The 19,367-nt window shown below is 47.9% G+C and overlaps 1 protein-coding gene across 1 annotated transcript in view; it reads left to right on the forward strand.

Annotated features, from left to right (window-relative positions):
• The first annotated feature begins 751 nt into the window (after positions 1–751).
• LOC124545850 (aminopeptidase N-like) overlaps positions 752–19,367 on the forward strand; it is a 296,523-nt gene continuing 277,907 nt past the window's right edge. The window contains exon 1 of the mRNA XM_047124807.1: positions 752–1,083. Coding sequence (XP_046980763.1) covers positions 752–1,083 — 332 coding nt within the window. The remainder of the gene's footprint in view (positions 1,084–19,367) is intronic.

Consider the following 19,367-nt stretch of genomic DNA (forward strand, 5'->3'; position numbering starts at 1 on the left):
ACACAAAAATAATGTTTAATTGTGAAAAAGGTAAATAATTTACAGAAATATTTGATGGAGCAGTGAAAGCAGTATATCTTCAAGTTTTAGTTACAAATGTTCATTGTAGTTACGTTTTGTAACGCGACAAATATCCCATCTGTAATCAATTTCCTGACAAATATTATGATGCGAGCCTTGATGTATAGTGACAACTGCTTGTGCTTTTATGAAACATTTGTGCCAATTAATAACAGTTTGCCTTTGAGATGGTGGCTTACGATATTTACTCCTGAATTGTCTCTAAACTATAGTAGCGGATTAAAACTGCGTGCTGGACCGAGACTCGAACTCGGGACCTTTGCCTTTCGCGGGCATGTGCTGTACCATCTGAGCAACCCAAGCACGACTCACGCCCCGTCCCCACAGCTTTATTTCTGCCAGTAGCTCGTCTCCTACTTCGCAGGAGAGAACTAGGATTCGAGGTACTGGCTGAAGTAAAGCTGTGAGGACGGGGTGTGAGTAGTACTCGGGTAGCTCAGATGGTAGAGCACTTGCCCGAGAAAGGCAAAGGTTTCGAGTTCGAGTCTCGGTTCGGCACACAGTTTTAATTTGCCAGGAAGTTTCAGGTCAGCGCACACTCCGCTGCAGAGTGAAAATCTCATTCCTTATTGCCTTGGTGTCTCTAGAGGGCGAAACAGAAATTATCGAAGTTCAGCATCTGTATGGATGTCTTAACTGAAGTGGCGCTCTCGTGTGCGCAGGGCAGGTGATGGACGGCGGCAGCGAGCTGGGGGTGGCGCCCAAGGCGGGCGCGGGGCCGTGCTCGGGGCGCGGGCCGCGCGCGTCGCGGCGCTGCCTGCTGGTGACGGCGGGGGCGGCGGTGGCGGCGCTGGTGGTGGTGGCCGTGGTGACGCGCCACGTCACGCTGCAGCAGTGCGCCTCCGCCGCGGGCGGCAGCGGGGCCGGCGCCGCAGACTCTATCCCCGGCAGCGCCGCCGCGCACGCGCACGGCGGAGGCGCCAAGCGCCTGGTGCGCGACGTGCGGCTGCCCGCCGCGCTGCGGCCCATCTCCTACACCATCACCATCGTGCCCTTCATCTGGTGAGTCACTGAGACGCCCAGCAGCCGCAATACCCGGCGCCTAGATGCACGTGTCCTCAGGCATTATGCGGCACAATTTTATATACACTACTGACCATTAAAATTGCTACACCAAGAAGAAATGCAGATGATAAACGGGTATTCATTGGACAAATATATTATACTAGAACTGACACGTGATCACATTTTCACGCAATTTGGATGCATTAGATCCTGAGAAATCAGTTCCCAGAACAACCACCTCTGGCCGTAATAGCGGCCTTGATACGCCTGGGCATTGAGTCAAACAGAGCTTGGATGGCGCGTACAGGTACAGCTGTCCATGCAGCTTCAACACGATACCACACTTCATCAAGAGTAGTGATTGGCGTATTGTGACGAGCTAGTTGTTCGGCCACCATTGACCAGACATTTTCAATTGCTGAGAGATCTCGAGTATGTGCTGGCCAGGGCAGCAGTCGAACAATTTCTGTAACCAGAAAGACCCGTACAGGACCTGCAACATGCGGTCGTGCATAATCCTGCTGAAATGTAGGGTTTCGCAGGGATGGAATGAAGGGTAGAGCCACGGGTCGCAAAACATCTGAAATGTAACATCCACTGTTCAAAGTGCCATGAATGCGAACAAGAGGTGACCGACACGTGTAAGCAATGGCACTCCATACCATACCCCGGATGATACGCCAGTATGGAGATGACGAATACACGCCTCTAATGTGCGTTCACCGCGATGTCGCCAAACACGGATGCGACCGCCATGATGCTGTAAACAGTACCTGGATTCAACCGAAAAAAATGACGTTTTCCATTCGTGCACCCAGGTTCGTCGTTGAGTACACCATCGCAGGCGCTCCTGTCTGTGATGCAGCGTCAAGAGTAACCGCAGCCATTGTCTCCGAGCTGATAGTCCATGCTGTTGCAAATGTCGTCGAACTGTTCGTGCAGATGGTTGTTTTCTTGCAAACTTCCTCATCTGTTGACTCAAGGATTGAGACGTGGCTGCACGATCCGTTACAGCCATGCGGATGAGATGCCTGTCATCTCGACTGCTAGTGATACGAGGCCGTTGGGATCCAGCACGGCGTTCCGTATTACCCTCCTGAACCCACCGATTCCATATTCTGCTAGCAGTTATTGGATCTGGACCAAAGCGAGCAGCAATGTCGCGATACGATAAACCGCAATCGCGACAGGGTACAATCCGACCTTTATCAAAGTCGGAAACGTGATGGTACGCATTTCTGCTCCTTACACTAGGCATCACAACAACGTTTCACCAGGCAACGCCGGTGAACTGCTGTTTGTGTAGGAGAAATCGTCTTGAAACTTTCCTCATGTCAGCACGTTGTAGGTGTTGCCACCGTCGCCAACCTTGTGTGAATGCTCTGAAAAGTCAATCATTTGCATATCACAGCATCTTCTTCCTGTCAGTCTAATTTCGCGTTTGTAGCACGTCATCTTCGTGGTGTAGCAATTTTAATGGCCAGTAGTGTAATTAAGTCAAACTCGTAACATTTCAGAGTCGGTTTAATCCTCTCAGATCTGTTATTCTTCTTGAAGAACGAAATTTTTTTCAATGCTCTGATGCTCCTAGATAATTTTTTTTATTATTTTAGAAGCAAGAGTTACACACGCAGTCGATTTCAAAACACAATGAGGTGACAAAAGTCATGGGATACCACCTAAAATCGTGTCGGACCTCCTTTTGCCAGTCGCAGTGCAGCAGTTCGAAGACCTGCCAGGGTAGCCGAGAGCACAGTCTGCTTTCCGCAGCGCTGCGGCGAGGACGTCTTGTTTACGTCCCGTCCGCGCGGTCGCGAGTGCCCGTAGTTGTTTACTACTTCGTCGCCGCTAGTTTAGAGTCCATCACTACCGACGCAACATGGCACATTCATACAGACAAACCACCATCAAGATCAGTTTTCAAACCGATCATGCACGACCGCGAGCTTTTGAAGTGGAACGTTTTCTACGTGACGACGTTAAAATTGACCAGCGAGACATAATTGGTATCCATATCTCTATCACGAGCAGTGTTGTCTACGTCAAGCTAGTAAGTGACGAGGTGTGCAACAGAATCGTGAGCGCACATGCGAACGATCTTAAATTCAAACATTCTGATGGCCATATTGGGGCGGTCTCTATCGATCACGCGGGGCTTGGCCTCCGTACGATACGCGTCTTCGAACTCCCTTTCGAAGTACCACCGGATGTAGTCACCGCGGCTTTCCAGCCCTACGGCAGAGTGATCAGCCATATGGCCGAAAAATGGACCACCTTTACAAAAAAATGGCTCTGAGCACTATGGGACTCAACTGCTGTGGTCATAAGTCCCCTAGAACTTAGAACTAATTAAACCTAACTAACCTAAGGACATCACACACATCCATGCCCGAGGCAGGATTCGAACCTGCGACCGTAGCAGCCCCGCGGTTCCGGACTGCTCGCCTAGAACCACCACCTTTACAACGTACCCCGTTCTTAACGGGGTACGACAGATTAAAATTGAACTGACCAAACATGTTCCGTCATATCTTGTCATCGGCGGATGTAGGGCGATCATTATGTATGACGGTCAGCCACGCACTTGTTCTGGTTGTGGCCAAGAAGGGCACGTCCGGTCGGATTGTCTCCGACGACGGCTTACTCAAACCCCGACAGGTGAATCTATGACTCCTCCTACGGTGACGACCCTTCCTCTCAATTACGCCGAAGTTACACGGGCAGCAACTCTTTCCGATGCTGACGACAGTAGTCCGATAGCCGCCCCCGATGGAGAGACCAAAATGGCTTCTGCAGTACAGGATCCGGCCTCTACAACGGCGCCCCCACCTGAAGATAATCACCGATCGACCTTGCAAGAAGGCGTGGATGCCAGAATGGACATTGACCCACGGGTTGTGCCGACAGCGGCTTTTCTTCCAGACACCGGAGCAGCTGACGAAATCCACCCACATTCAGATACTGAAACACACGTCCGTAAACAGCGTTCCCCGCGAAAACACAAGAGACGGCGGCGTGCTCCATCGGACGAGTGTTTGCAGCGATCGTCTGACATGGACTATGGAAATTCCGACGACGGTACCAGCGGTACAGAGGCCGCTGTAACTTCAAACTCAACAGATCGCCGTGGTGACGGCTTCAGCCCCTCAGACCCCACAGCACAGCAGGATCACAAGCAGACATCCGCTGCCGATTCCCAGCCAGCAGAGCCGATGGAGTCAGCGCCGAGTGCCGCAGCAGCCACTAACAGCCACCAACAGCCGATGGTGTTTCACGGCGACTGGGCGGACGACTGTGAGGAACACTCCTTGCCCATCGTGTCGGACGACACGGGGGGAAATTTACCCCACCAGTGTTGATCCTTTCCCGCCGTCAGTTACAGTGACGAGACAGCCTTACCAGGGTATTGATGGCCAACACGGATGCTGTGGATAGACCTCAAACTTATCGCGTTGCAACTATAAACATTAACACTATACGGACGCGCGCTAGGTTATCCTTGCTTCAGGATATGTTGAACTCTGCTTCCATCGACATAGCCCTTCTCCAGGAAGTGTACGTCGGCGACTTCCCAGGCATGTACGGTTACGATGCTTGCGTCTCTCCAGCTTCCCCAACAGGCAGCGGTGTCGCTGTACTTCTTCGGGAAGGGATAGTGGCGGACGATATCCTGTTTCTGCCTGGGGCAAGAGGAATGGCACTCACAGTACTGGGGGTCCGCCTTGTCAATATCTACGCACCTTCCGGGACGGGCAAACGTCGCGAACGTTCACGATTCTTTGCGGAAGACGTCGCCCCGCTCTTCCAAGGCCGCCACGACCATCTGGTGTTTGGAGGTGACTACAATTGCGTACTGGCGCCCAGAGATCAACTCCCACGACATAATCCGTGCCCGGAACTCGGGACGCTAATTCGAGACCTGCAGATGGTGGACACTTGGGAACATCTTCACGGCCACCGACCGGGATTCACGCACTTCACAAGTCACTCTTCCAGTCGTATCGATCGGATTTATGTCTCACGCTCTCTCGCCGCTGGAACACAGGATGCGGAACTGTGGCCTGCAGCATTCTCGGACCACTCAGCTTACATTTGTGCCGTCACCCTGCGGCGGCAACAAGTGTGGAGAAGCCGCAGCCCGTGGAAATTAAACATCGCTCACCTGTCGTACCCGGATTGCCGCCAAGCCGTTGAGGATACGTGGCATTCGTGTGAAAATCGCCTCCGTGCATATCCCACAACGATCCGCTGGTGGTTGGACTGCGCCAAACCGGCACTGAGGCGAACGTTGATAACCTACGGTCGTGACCACGCTACCTGGCGAAGACATACACTCGACTTTTACTTCCGGGTCCTGCGCGACTGCGATGCTATGGCGCCGTCTCCGGAACGACAAACGGCGGTCCACCGTGCTAAGGCTCAGATCCTCGCTCATATGCGACGCCACCTAGAGGGGGTAGTCATCCGCTCGAGGACGCAGGATCGGATACCGAGCGAACGCCCGTCAATGTTCCACGTCCTTCGTGAACGTAAACGACGCCAACGAGCGCTGATACGCTTCATCGACACGGAGGACGGTCATCGCCTCACCACGCAACAAGACATAAACACAGCGTTCTACAATCATTATTCCCAACTCTATTCCGCTCAGACCCCTGATCCGACAGCACTGGAGGACGTCTCTCAGACGATTTACGGCACCGTCACCCCGGCAATGGAAGCGGCCTTGATGGAAGAAATTACAGAAGAAGAAGTGATCGACGCCTTTCGAAAAGGTGCTGTCAACAAGTCTCCGGGTCCTGATGGCCTCCCCTTGGAATTTTACCGGACTTTTCAATATTTATTAGCCTCCCGATGGACGGACATCTGTCGCGAACTCCTATCCCCGGACGTGCCGCTCCCTGCGGCCCTTGTGGAAGGAATGATTATTCCTATTCACAAACCGTCCGGTGGCTCACGACTGCAGGACTACCGCCCGTTGACGCTATTGAACTGCGACTTTAAGATCTTTTCTCGACTGTTGGCGGCGCTGATACGCCAGACCCTACGAAATGTTATCTCACCCGATCAAACGTCATTAGGAGGCGACAATAATATTCAAACAGCACTCAGTGAATATCGTGACTTGATCTCACTGGCGAGGGCATGTCGTCTGAAGGGTGCACTGGCGGCAATCGATTTTAGTCAAGCTTTCGACCGAGTGGACCACAACTATTTGGAAGCGGTCCTCCAACATATGCGGTACCCACAGCCATTCGTCACTGTCGTCATGCGACTCCTCCGTGGCGCGACGTCCAAGGTGATCGTCAACGGCCGACCTTCGCAGCCCCTCACCATTTCTCGATCGATACGCCAAGGGTGCCCTCTGTCCACTTTACTTTACGCTGTGGCCATGGAACCTCTCCTCTGCGGCCTGCGCCAACGACTAACGGGTATGACGTTACGAGGCCACACTTTCCGGTGTATAGCGTACGCTGACGACCTGGTGATTGTCATCCGCCACTGTGACGACACCGCTAGCGCACTAAATTGGATAACGAAATATGGCATGGCCGCTGGTAGTCGTATCAACGTCGCAAAATCGGTGGCGATGAACATCGGGGTCGGATTGTCTGAGAACAGTGTCACCCCCTTACAGCTCAGAGATAGTTTGAAATGTCTCGGCATTGACTTTACAGACGATATACGACGGACCGCTGCTCACAACTTTCGACGGCTTTTACGGAATGTTCGGACTGGAATTGCCAACAACCGCCTACGAGCCTTGGACATCGTCCAACGGACCCAGTATGTTAACTCACATTTAGCGTCACGCATTCCGCACATCGCCCAGATATTACCTATACCGGTGATGTTAGCACGCCGTATACATGCGGCTTTTGGGTCCTTCGTGAGTTCAGGAATGCTTTTCAAGATCAAATATGAGACTCTCACCCTTCCTCCGGATCGGGGAGGGCTTGGCCTTTATCACGTTTATGACAGAGCGGTCGCCCTATTTGTGAGCACATTAGTCAAACTACGGCACCGCCGTCCGGACAGTCTGACCAGTTTGTTAATAGAAGAACTAGCACCGCCCTCCCTGTTGCCGCCTGTGCCGATACACCACGTCCCCTCCTCGCTCTTCTACATCGGTGTCTTTTACCTCGAACTCAGTTACGTTCGACTTGCCTTACCAGCGACTCAACTGGCGACGGCAAAGACGGTTTATAGGGTCCTACAACGTGGACGACCCGATAACGTCGTGGAGAGTAAGCACCCGAACGTCAACTGGCGAGTAGTGTGGAGGACAATTCACCACGTAACACTGGACACTGACGTCCCGTCGATGTGGTATATCACTGTCAACGGTAAGCAGGTGACCAGATCAAGGCTACATGCGATCCACATGGTGGACTCACCCACGTGCACGTACTGTGGCGTTCAAGACGACGATGAACACCGTCTTAGCTGTGGCGAGTCTACGGCAGTGTGGCACTTAGTGAGGCAAATGTCAGCATACTTCCTTCGGGTAACGCCGAATCATATCGACCCCAAGACTATCTTATTCCCGGATGAAACGTATTACCCACGCACTAAAACTAATGCAATGACGTGGCTTCGTGGACATGCAGTGCATTATTTGTTTCAAGACGGCACTAAGGACACTTTAGACTTTTGGAACTATTTGCAGGAACGACATTGCAAGATCCTCCGTAACCCTAAGTATCGACAATATTTTTCCAATTTTTTGTGGAGTGCGTTCCACGACCCTCCACGTAGCTGGAACATCACGGGTAAGAGAAGCTAAAATTACAATACGATGATAGAACACTACACGGTACGACGTGGGATCTACTTTCATCATTACGAGAAGTCATACCTGGATGATACAGCAGATGGAGAGTTTCGTTGTGAACCCTCACACTCTGTAGCAGTATTTGCCCCATTTCCTCTTTTTGTCCCTGGTGCGAAAAGGTCTTCGCAGTTTTAGTTTCCCCATCCGGTGCAAGATGTAGCACTGGTTAATGGTGGTATGGATTCCACCCTTCAGTTTTGTTTCATGGTTTCCTTCGCCCCGCACTTTGTTCTCTTTCTTTATGTCTTTTTCTACAACTATTAGCATGGTTTTAGTTATGTGCGTCCCCAACTCGAAGCAAAGAGTGCACTTACTAGTTTTCAGTTCCTTACCGTGAAAAAAAAAAAAAAAAAAAAAAAAAAAATTAAAAAAAAAATTCAAAATAAATAAATGAATAAATAAAATTTAAAAAAATCACAATAATACACCAACTGCATCCTTTGTACCACTTCACATCCCCAGGATGGGAGGGGGGAGACATCGTGGACAGGCCTTGGGTCGCGACCCCTGCCCACCTTCCTGGACTCGGGTAGGTGCGCCGGCCCCGGATCGAATCCGCCCGGCGGATTAACGACGAGGTCCTAGATGTGGTTTTTAGGCGGTTGTCCACATCCCACTAGGTGAATACTGGGCTGGTCCCCATGTCCCGCCTTTGTAAACGACTCGCAGACATTTGGAACACATTCTCACTATTTCATGATTTACACTGGACGCCGACAGTTGGGGTACACCATTTCCATCCCAGGGGGGTTTGAGGTGGAGACAGGAATGGCATCCAGCCACCCCTTCAAAAGTTAACTGTGCCAAATCAGTATTTATACAGCAGACCCCGCACGTCGGGATAAATGCTTGGAAAGAGAGACAGAGGGCAGTAGTTTGAAGCCACATGGACTCAACACGTTATGGGAAGTTCCTTGCAGAAATATAGAGCCATGCTGCCTCTACATGCGAAAGTGCTGCCAGTGCAGGATTTTTTGCAAGAAATGATCTCCCGATTATGTCCCATAAATGTAAGATTGGATTCATCTCGGGCAACACGGGAGGCCGAATTATTCGCTCGAACTGTCGAGAATGATCTTCAAACAAATCGCAGACCACTGTGGTTCGGTGGCATTGTGAATTGTCATCCATAAAAATTCCTTCGTTGTTTGGGGTCATTACGTCCATGAATGACTGCAAATGGACTCCACGTAGCTGAATATAACCATTTCCGGTCAATTATCGGTTCACGTGGACCAGAGAACCCAGTCCATTCCATGTAAATACAGTTCTCATCGTTATGGAGCCACCACCAGCTTGCACAGTCCCTTGTTGACAACTTGGGGTGACGGCTTCGTGATGTCTGCGCCACACTCGAACCCTGCCATCAGCTCTCTCCAACTAAAATCGGGACTCATCTGACGAGGTCACGGTTTTCCAGTCATCTAAGGTCCAACCGATATGATCACGAGCCTAGGAGAGGCGCTGCAGGCGATCTCGTGCTGTTAGCAAAGGCACTCGCGTCAGTCGTCTAATGCCACAGCCCATTAACGCCAAATTTCGCCGCACTGTCCTAACGAATACGTTCGTCGTACGTCTCAAAGTGATTTCTGCCGTAATTTCACACAGTGTTGCTTTGTGTTCGCACTGCTCTCGGTCGTTAAGTGAAGACCGTCGGGCACTGAGTCTCCCGTGACGTGGTATTCTCAACGCATTCTTTACACAGTAGATCTCGGAATGCTGAATTGCCTAACAGTTTTCGAAACGGAATGTCCCACGCGTCTAGCACCAACTACCATTCCGCGTTCAGAGTATCTCAATTTCTGTCGTGCGACCATAATCACGTCGGAAAAGTATTGACATGAATCACCTGAGTACAAATGACAGTTCTTCCAATGCAATTCCCTTTCATACTTTGTGTAGGCGATACTGCTGTCGTCTGCATGTGTGCTTATCGCTACCCCACGACTTTCGTCGTCTCAGTGCATACTTCGTACACAATAGTGTACGCTGGGCCTCAATTAACGCTGAAATCATTGTAGACCAAAGAACATAGATTTCGAAATGGCGTACAGGCTGTGCTGACATCAAGCGTAGCAAGCACAAACTTAAAGGAATAGGAACTTATTGCCCCAGCGGGTCCAACGGGCTGTTGAGCTACATAGTACCCCACTGAATCTGCCGGGACTCCAATATCCCGCAAGTAAATAAAGGTTTAAAATTAAAACTACGAATTATTGAAACAAATCACATTGACACTATGTGACCAAAATTATCTTGACGCCTATCAGTGGACCTTAATGTGGGGTGTGTCTACGCTTCGCCCATTTCTCATACCTTGGGGATACTTTCAATGTGCTGCCTGACTGTCTGTAGAGGAATGGCAACCTATTCTTCCCAAGACAGACAAGATAGTGATGTGGGACGCGGAGTCTGGAGCAAAGTCGATATTCCAACTCGTTTCTAAGGTGCTCCACTGGGTTCAGGTCGGGACATTAGGCAGGCTTGCTCATTTCAGAAATGTTCTTGTTCACAAAACATTGCCTCACAGAACCTGCTTTATGACAGGAAGTATTATCACGCTGATGCAGACAATCGTCGCCTCCGAAATGTTCCTCTACTATATGCAGTACTTTGTGCTGTAACATGTGTGAACCACGCCCTAACCACAAAAAAGCCCTCATACCCTAACAGCATCTCCCCCCTTACTTCGCTGTTGGCACCACACTCAGACCTTCCCATTAGATTGCCATTGAACTCACTACATCAAATCAATCGCTTCTAGTCATCAACTGTCCATTGTTTTCGCTCTTTGCACCACCTCAAGCGTCTTTTAGTATTGATTATGGGAATGTGTATCATATTAGGAACTGAGCGACTATTGTAGCGCTTGCGCCAACTGCTGGAGTGTTGATGACTCTTTGAAAATTATGAGTGACTTCTTCCACTGTTTTTATCTGATATTTCACTACCATTGCTAGTGTGCGACTTGACACAACCACGTTGATTAACTATCTGGGCGTAACGTTCCAAACAGTATAAAATGGAAGGTGTATGTAAGGATTGTACTAGGGAAGGCGAATGGTCAGCTCGGATTATTGGGAGAATTTCAGAAAACCATTCCTGAGTTCTAGTCAAGCGTTCATGGTCCGCACCAGCTCAAATTAAAAATAGACATCGAAGCAACCCAGAGGTGGGCTTCCAGGTTTGTTACCGGTAGGGGCAGACGACATGCAAATATTACAGAGTTGCTTAGGGAACTCACACTGGAATCTCTGGAGGAAAGGCAACGTTCGATAAGAGTAAATTTAGAGAACCTGCGTTTGAATCTGACTGAAGAACGATTCTACTGGTACATTTCGGGTAAGGACCACGGACATTGCAAGAAATTAGATCTCGTTTGATGCATATTGATAATCGTTTTTCCGTCGCTCTGTTTGCTAGTGGAGTAGGAAAGGCAATGACTAGTAGTGGTATATGGTACCGTCCGCCACGCACCGTACGGTGGCTGGCGGTGTGTGTAAGTAGATGTAGACGTACCATCCTCCGCTGTGGTCGTCGGTCTCTGTCGGCCAGTAAATGAGGTCTGACTGGTCTTGGTTAGCTTTAGTTGTTCATCCACATTTCCACATCACCAGCAACCAACTTGAGTAGTTTTAGAAATGTTCTTGGTTGATTTGTTACTCAGGTGGCCAGGTGATCCCCAGTGACTAGTCAACGTTCGAAGTCTCTAAGCCCTCCTGCTGTTACCCCTTCCCTACTGACAACACAAAACTTGAAATTTTCGCTTCCATTTTCAGGTGATGAAAATGCCGAAGTGGCATCTACACTAGTGTCCATTAAAATTGCTACACCTCTAAGATGACGTGCTACAGACGCGAAATTTAACCGACAGGAAGAAGATTCTGTGATATGCAAATGATTAGCTCATCAGACCATTCACACAAGGTTGACGCCGGTGGCGACACCTACAACGTGCTGACGTGAGGAAAGTTTCCAACCGATTTCTCATACACAAATAGCAGTTGACCGGCGTTGCCTGGTGAAACTTTGTTGTGATGCCTCGTGTAAGGAGGAGAAATGCGAACCATCACGTTTCCGACTTTGATAAAGGTCGTCAGTAGCCTATCGCGATTGCGGTTTATCGTATCGCGACATTGCTGCTCGCGTTGGTCGAAATCCAATGATTGTTAGCACAATATGGAATCGGTGTGTTCAGGAAGGTACTACGGAACACCGTGCTGGATCCCAACGGCCTCGTATCACTATCAGTCGAGATCACAGGCGTCTTATCCGCATGGCTGTAACGGATCGTGCAACCACGTCTCGATCCTTGAGTCAACAGATGGGGACGTTTGCAAGACAACAACCATCTGCACGAACAGAAAGACGGCGTTTGCAGCAGCATGGACTACCAGCTCAGAGACCTGCGGTTGCTCTTGACGCTGTATCACAGACAGGAGCGCCTGCGATGGTGTACTCAACGACGAACCTGGGTGCACGAACGGCAAAACGTCATTTTTTCGGATGAATCCAGGTTCTGTTTACAGCATCATGATAGTCGCATCCGTGTTTGGTGACATCGCGGTGAACGCACATTGGAAGCGTGTATTCGTCATCGCCATACTAGCGTATCACCCGGCGTAATGGTATGGGGTGTCTTTGGTTACACGTCTCGGTCACCTCTTGTTCGCATTGACGGCACTTTGAACAGTGGACATTACATTTCAGATGTGTTACGACCCGTGGCTCTACCCTTCATTCGATCCCTGCGAAACCCTTCATTTCAGCAGGATAATACACGACCGCATCCTGTATGGGCCGTTCTGGATACAGAAAATGTTCGACTGCTGTCCTGGCCAGCACGTCCTCCAGATCTCTTGCCAATTGAAAACGTCTGGTCAATGGTGGCCGAGCAACTGGCTCGTCACTATACGCCAGTCACTACTCTTAATGAACTGTAGTATCGTGTTGAAGCTGCGTGGGCAGCTGTACCAGTAGACGCCATCCAAGCTCAGTTTGACTCATGCCCAGGCGTATCGAGGCCGTTATTACGGCCAGAGGTGGTTGTTCTGGGTACTGATTTCTCAGGATCTATGCACCCAAATTGCGTGAAAATGTAATCACATTTCAGTTCTAGTATAATATATTTGTCCAATGAATACCCGTTTATCATCTTCATTTCTTCTTGGCGTAGCAATTTTAATGGTCAATAGTGTAAGTCTACCTCCTCTTTGCTTGCGCAGGTATCATTTCCTAAAGGAATGGTTGCATTTTGGAGAAACAGGATGTGAAGTGTGTTCTTCGGTCACCACCTAAGGTTAGGGCCCTTTTACCGTCTGTGAAGTATCATCTTGGTTTACGTAAGGCGAATGTCTACCTATCCCATGCAGTTCTGTCAATATACATTGGACAGGCTATCAAGACAGTGGAGGACTAGTCTCTAGAATATGAGCGTCACACACTATTGCAACAGACTATAAGAAAGATTGCCGTTGCACCGGCCATCCTATGGAATATAACAACAGGGTGCAGTTCCAGTGATTGGCATAGTTCTATTAACGAAGCAGGCGAGATATTTGCTTAAACACTGCTTGAAATCGTGCTCTCTTCCTTTTCAAAAACAGAAAGTCAGACTTAATTCCACTTACTCACCTGTTGGTAATTAATATCGTGAGGTGGCAGCTTGTTTCAAGTATCTGTCCTCACATTTTTCCTATTTACGTACTGAATTTGTATTCATGAGTTTCCTGCTTCATTTTTTTTCCGATTAGGTTTTTATTTGTCTTTTTGTTGGCATATCACGTCACTCTGTACTTTACCCAAATCTGGGACACACCACTTTGAGAGACATGTAACCGATCGGCAAAATCTTGTTGTGTATGATCTGCCTAAAGTAAAGCCACTCTCCTTACTCTATCAAAGTGTTGCATACCTCTACGTGCCATGTTACTGCAGTGCTGAACACGAACTGAATGAAACTGTTGTTGATACTAGAGTATTCGCGGTGTGTGCCGCTGAGACAGTGGTATGCTTACATGATTGGAAGATGGTCATAAAGCGTGCCAGCAGGTAACATTGTTCAATATATGGGCTCTCACTGGATAATACGGGAAGTGCCCACGTCAGTTAGACCTCTAGTATCGCAGACTACATTTTACGATAGTATTCCAAACTTCTGTTGCGCAGTGTAGCTCCTGGTCGGTAGCCCCGTCTACGGAGGGTTTAAACCTTCTGCCACAGTGCCCTCTCGTTACATTTGTGCCTTTAAAATGATGGGATGTTCACCTGTTCAGATATCGACGGTTACAGAAGGCGTCACCCGGCTTCATTCCTGTAGGTTGTTTGAACTCTTTATACCTCGGAAGTGACTGAACTTCCGCGTTGGATTTTCCTGTTGAACGATAACTTCACAGAGACCTTGAAGACAAGGCACAGCCACCGCCTTAACAAGTCAGAAATGAAACCACTATTGTCCAAATTAAAGTTTAAGCGAGACAGAGATGTTCGTGTTGTGTTTTCAATAGCATCGAAGCAGGTGCTTGTTTCTAGTTACAACGATGCTCTTACTAAATCAACCTCTGAGCAAACGTGCCGCTCTTCTTTGGATCTTTGCTCCTCTGGTAAGGGTTACAGACAAATAAATCTTCCCTACTGCTTGGCTATGTCGGGGCCCTCCCACCAGTTGTCAGCGCGTCTGACTGCCATGTGGAGCATCGAGGTTCAATTCCTGGATCTAACAGGGATTCTCTCTTGGTGAGTTGTTGAGGTGTGGAACGATGAACACTCGACTTCGCTGGGGACCGCTGTAAAGCTGCTCCATCCAGAACTAGCGCCTGCGAGTTTCGGAAAAGATGTCAACGTATGGGAGAGTGGTACGCTGACTAAAGACCCACCATATGGCATACAAATGACGCCTTTAGGGGAGGATGGCGTCGGGGTCGGTCAGATCCGCCCGGCCCTCAAGGTGTAGGTTCCCCAAGCGGCAGGGTTTTTTTCCAAACAAAATTTAATGGCAATTTTACATTTTTGGAGTGTTTACTCTTAGATACCTCTCTTTGGCTGTATTCGAATTACAAGTACGCCTAAGAAAGATTTGCAGTATGGACTGCGCGGGGTGCCATGTTACACTGACAGCTGCGAAAGTGGTCAAGACAGTGTCTGTTTCTCACAGACATGCATCTGATGCACTACTGGCAAGATGCACTGGTGGTGAGACACAAAATGTAAATGAAAGTTTGCAGTTTTACTTGGTCCAAATGTTCTAAAGAAAAAAAGAGGATATTTTTGGTTTTTATAGAAGCTGTTTCTCAATTCAGTATCGGATGTTTGAAGACTGAAGAAAGTAGGAGTCCCAGCATTGCCTTATGACCCTCCCAGAAGAAGATCCTCTTATCTAAAGATCAGCGCCGGATCAAACGGTCCACAAGGTGCCGACTGGTGTAGGAAAAATTCAAAATAAACGCCACCCTGGGCTTGAAATTACAAGAAGAAGGAGCATTACAGGAGCAAGAAGGGAAGACGTTTAGTGCAAGCGAATTTAGTTGGGTACGTGGCATTTACTAGCATTAATTTTTTAACAAAATTTTAAAATCCATTCTCCAGTAAGTTTTTTATTCTAAGTTCAATACCAAGTTTTTCATTCTAAATATTGAACAATCTCAATGATATTTTTGCAGTAAGTTTGTGTATTTTACTATCACATCTATGTTTTGATCATTAATGAAAACTTAAATTTAAATTTGAAAAAAAATACTGAAAGTAAATTAAAAACTTTCGTCATAAAATGAATGCACAGAACTTTTGAACAATATCTTGTGAATGTATCTAAAGAATCTGGAATGCGAAAACTCAGATCTTAGTATGCGAAGTTGGTTTTCAAAATATCACTAAAAACCGTATTAAAAATTTGCAGGATTACAAAGTGAGTGAAGTTTGGACTTTAAAATTTGGTTGTTATCAGCAAATTAGAAGAAAAGTTAAGTTTCTGGGTGGGGTTTCCCCTTAATAACTGACTGGGTGAGTCAGGTCAAAGGTTAGAAGCAGGCAAGGGGATGCCAGCATCGTTAGGACGAAGGTTACTAAAGTGCAGTGGCGTACAAACCAGCCTGACAATACCTGGAGAATACTCAGTATTGTAGAACACTCAGTATAGTGTCGTTTATTGAAACTGAAGTACACTTCTCGAACAATCACTATATATACACAAAAACAAATAACGTGTAGATAACCATTCATCAAGAGCGTCGGTGAGGTCCGTCGGAGCTGGTCCTAGCTCGACGAGGAACTGGCTGTACTACTTTTTTTTTTTTTTTTTTTTACTTTATTGTTATTTTAAAGCCTGTACAACAGGCAGGCTGTCAGCAGCACACTACGCTGCTCTTCAGCCATAGAATATACAAGCAGAGAAAACAGGAGAAGACACCTAAGTTACAGAATGTGGGCAATAAAATAGGAGACACATAGAGACAAACACGGAGCCGTTCACACTCATCGATAATCCACACTGCTAACTGATGAGACGACGCACAAACTCTGAAGATGACGATGGCACTGGTGAACGAGGGAGTGTGACGGGGAACACTGAACACTAAACACGACGGCACACACTAGACACTGATGGCGATGATCTCCGGCGCGCGAATGTTCACCATGCGTGTGCGAGTCCGGGGACCTGCCAAGAGAGGAGGAGGAGGAAGGGGAGTGGGAGAGGGAGAGGGGAGAGCAGAGAGGCCACGGGCAGGGGAGAAAGGGGGAGGGAGGAAGGGGGAGGGGAAGCCCGGGGGGAAGAGTGGCGGAGGGAGGGGATGGGGGAAAAGGAAAGAGAAGGGGAGGGAGGGGAAGAGAAGGGAGGGAGGGAGGGTGCCTAAAGGAAAGGACACCGGAAGTGGGTGGTGGGGCGCTGTACTACTGCTGCGCTGGCCTTATAAAGCCGGCGGAGGCCGGCCGAATACTCCAACTTTCCCTTGTATCTGTGGGGCGACCTCTGCAGAAAAAGGTTCGCATTAGTCTCTAGCAAGTTCTGTTTGTTTTGAAGAATTGTTTTCCTCTTAGTTGCGCCTGCAAGTGCTTGTGTATGTTATATGGAACACAGGGGTGTCTTGAGTGTAGTCTGACTGGCAGGGGCCGTGTGTGGCAGACCTAACAATACTCTTGTCTCTGATGAACACTCGCTGTCAAGAATAGCGAACTGGGTTCTATTACTTAAGAAATCTTCGAGCCACACACATATCTGGAAATCAAATCCGTACGCTCAGATCTTCGTCAACTGTCTGCAGTGCCTTGCTGCCACAGGATATTTTCTGTAAATCGATCCTTTCTTTTATTCTAGTCGTGCCACAACCTTCTTGCTTTCCCCAATTCTGTTCAGTACCTCTTCATTAGTTATCCAGTTTACTTATCAGATATTCAATATTCTCCTGTACCACCACATTTCAAAAGCTTATATTCTCTTCGTGTATGAACTTTTTATCGTCTAAGTATAACTTCTGCAAAAGGCTACGCTCCAGATAAATATCTTCAAAAAAGAATTCTTAATATTTAAATTCACACTCGATGCTAACAAATTTCTGTTTTTGAGAAACAATAGTCTTGCTACTGTGAGTCCGCATTTTATATCCTCTTACTTCGGCCATTACCAGTTATTTTGCTTCCCACATGTCAAAATTCGTCGATTACTTTTAATTTTACATCTCCTAACCCAATTCTATTAGGATCACTCTAATTCAGTTCACCTACATTCATTATCCTTGTTTTACTTTCGTTGATACTCTTTCAAAATGGCTCCAAGCTCTATGGGACTTAACATCTGAGGTCATCAGTCCCCTAGACTTAGAACTGCTTAAAGCCAACTAACCTGAGGACATCACACACATCCATGCCCGAGGCAGGATTAGAACCTGCGACCGTAGCAGCCTCGTAGTTCCGGACTGAAGCATCTAGAACCGCTCGACCACAGAGGCCGGCTGTTGATAGTCGTCTTATAGCCTCTTTTCAAGTCACCATTCATTCTGCTTAGCTACTCTTCCCAGTCCATGCCGTCCCCTTCAGAACTACAGTGTAGTCGAAAACCACAAAATTGTTTTTTCTTCTCCCTGAAAGTTAATTCCCTACCCAAATTCCTCCTTGGCTTCCTTTTCTTCTTGCACAATTTACAGATTGAATAATGTAGGTTAGCAGTACAATCATGTCTCACTCATATCTCAACTGCTGCTTCCTTTTCTTGCACTTACATTCTTATACCTGCGGTCTGGTTCCTGTACAAGTAGTGTATAACATTCCGTTCACTGTTTTTGTACCTCTGGTACCTTCATAATTTCTAAGAGTGTACTCCAGACAACATTGTCCAAAGTTTTCTCTTAATCTACAAATGCTATAGACATTGATTTCACTTTTTGCACTCTATCTTCTATACTTCAGTACGGAGAATGAAAAATATGGGTGCTTAGTGTTACTAAATTGTCCGGCAAAAAGTGTTTCTCACAGAACGGTGAGCGTACAATTTACAGGACAATCCACATGGCCCTTTACCTAAACGTCCGTATATGACGGGCCACTCAGCGCAGCTAAGGACCTGCGCGAAGCCTTTCTCACAAGGGCTACTCGCGAGAACAAATAAAACGCTACCTCCACAAAAATAGGACCTAAAAAAGATGGAAGAAAGCGAGAGCCTGACGGTTTCTCTCTACGTAGGGCGACCTTCCGTCAATATTGCTGGGACCTTAAACAAATATAACGTGAAGAGCGTATTCCACTCGTGGCGCAAAATTAAAGGCGTAGCGTTCTCTGCCAGAGGCCCGTGGGGGACTGTGTAACTGTGTGCACCTAGGTTGTTCAGCAAAGCGCGTACGTGTGAGTGTGTGTGTGTGTGTGTGTGTGTGTGTGTGTGTGTGTGTGTGTGTATGCGCTCGCGTGTGTGTGGGGGTGGGGGTGGGAGGGGGGGGGGGGTGGAGGAGTAGCCAAATAATCAGGCAAAAACTCGCTGCAGAGGTATGAACTTGTTGAAAAGAAAACATAGAAGAACTTTATGATGGTCAGGACCTCAGGAATGAAAATAATCCAACTGAAATAATCAATGAGTGTGAAATACAAGATCCCCAATCACGAGACATGAATTTGAACATCATCTTCGGAGTCTCAAAAAAGCAAAAGCAACTGGTGTTGTTGATTTCCCTGCAGAACTGCTGAAAAATTTAGCTAAAAATATGAACAACCAATTATTCAGAGTAATAAATGACTGCTACCGAAGAAGAATCATGCCAGAAGACCACACACAGTGCAGAACCTTTCCCACGCCTAAAATAGGAAAGGCAGCCTGCACCAATCATAGAACGCCATCAATGGTGTCGCATGCCTCCAAAATACACATTAGTATGGTTAAGAACAGTATAAAAGAGAAGGTAGCTAAGTATGTTTGAGAAGGCCAATATAGATTTAGAGAAGACAGAGGAACAAGAAAAGCAATTTT

The sequence above is a fragment of the Schistocerca americana genome, chromosome 8 (genome assembly GCF_021461395.2).
Source record: "Schistocerca americana isolate TAMUIC-IGC-003095 chromosome 8, iqSchAmer2.1, whole genome shotgun sequence".
NCBI classification, from domain to species: Eukaryota; Metazoa; Arthropoda; class Insecta; order Orthoptera; family Acrididae; genus Schistocerca; species Schistocerca americana.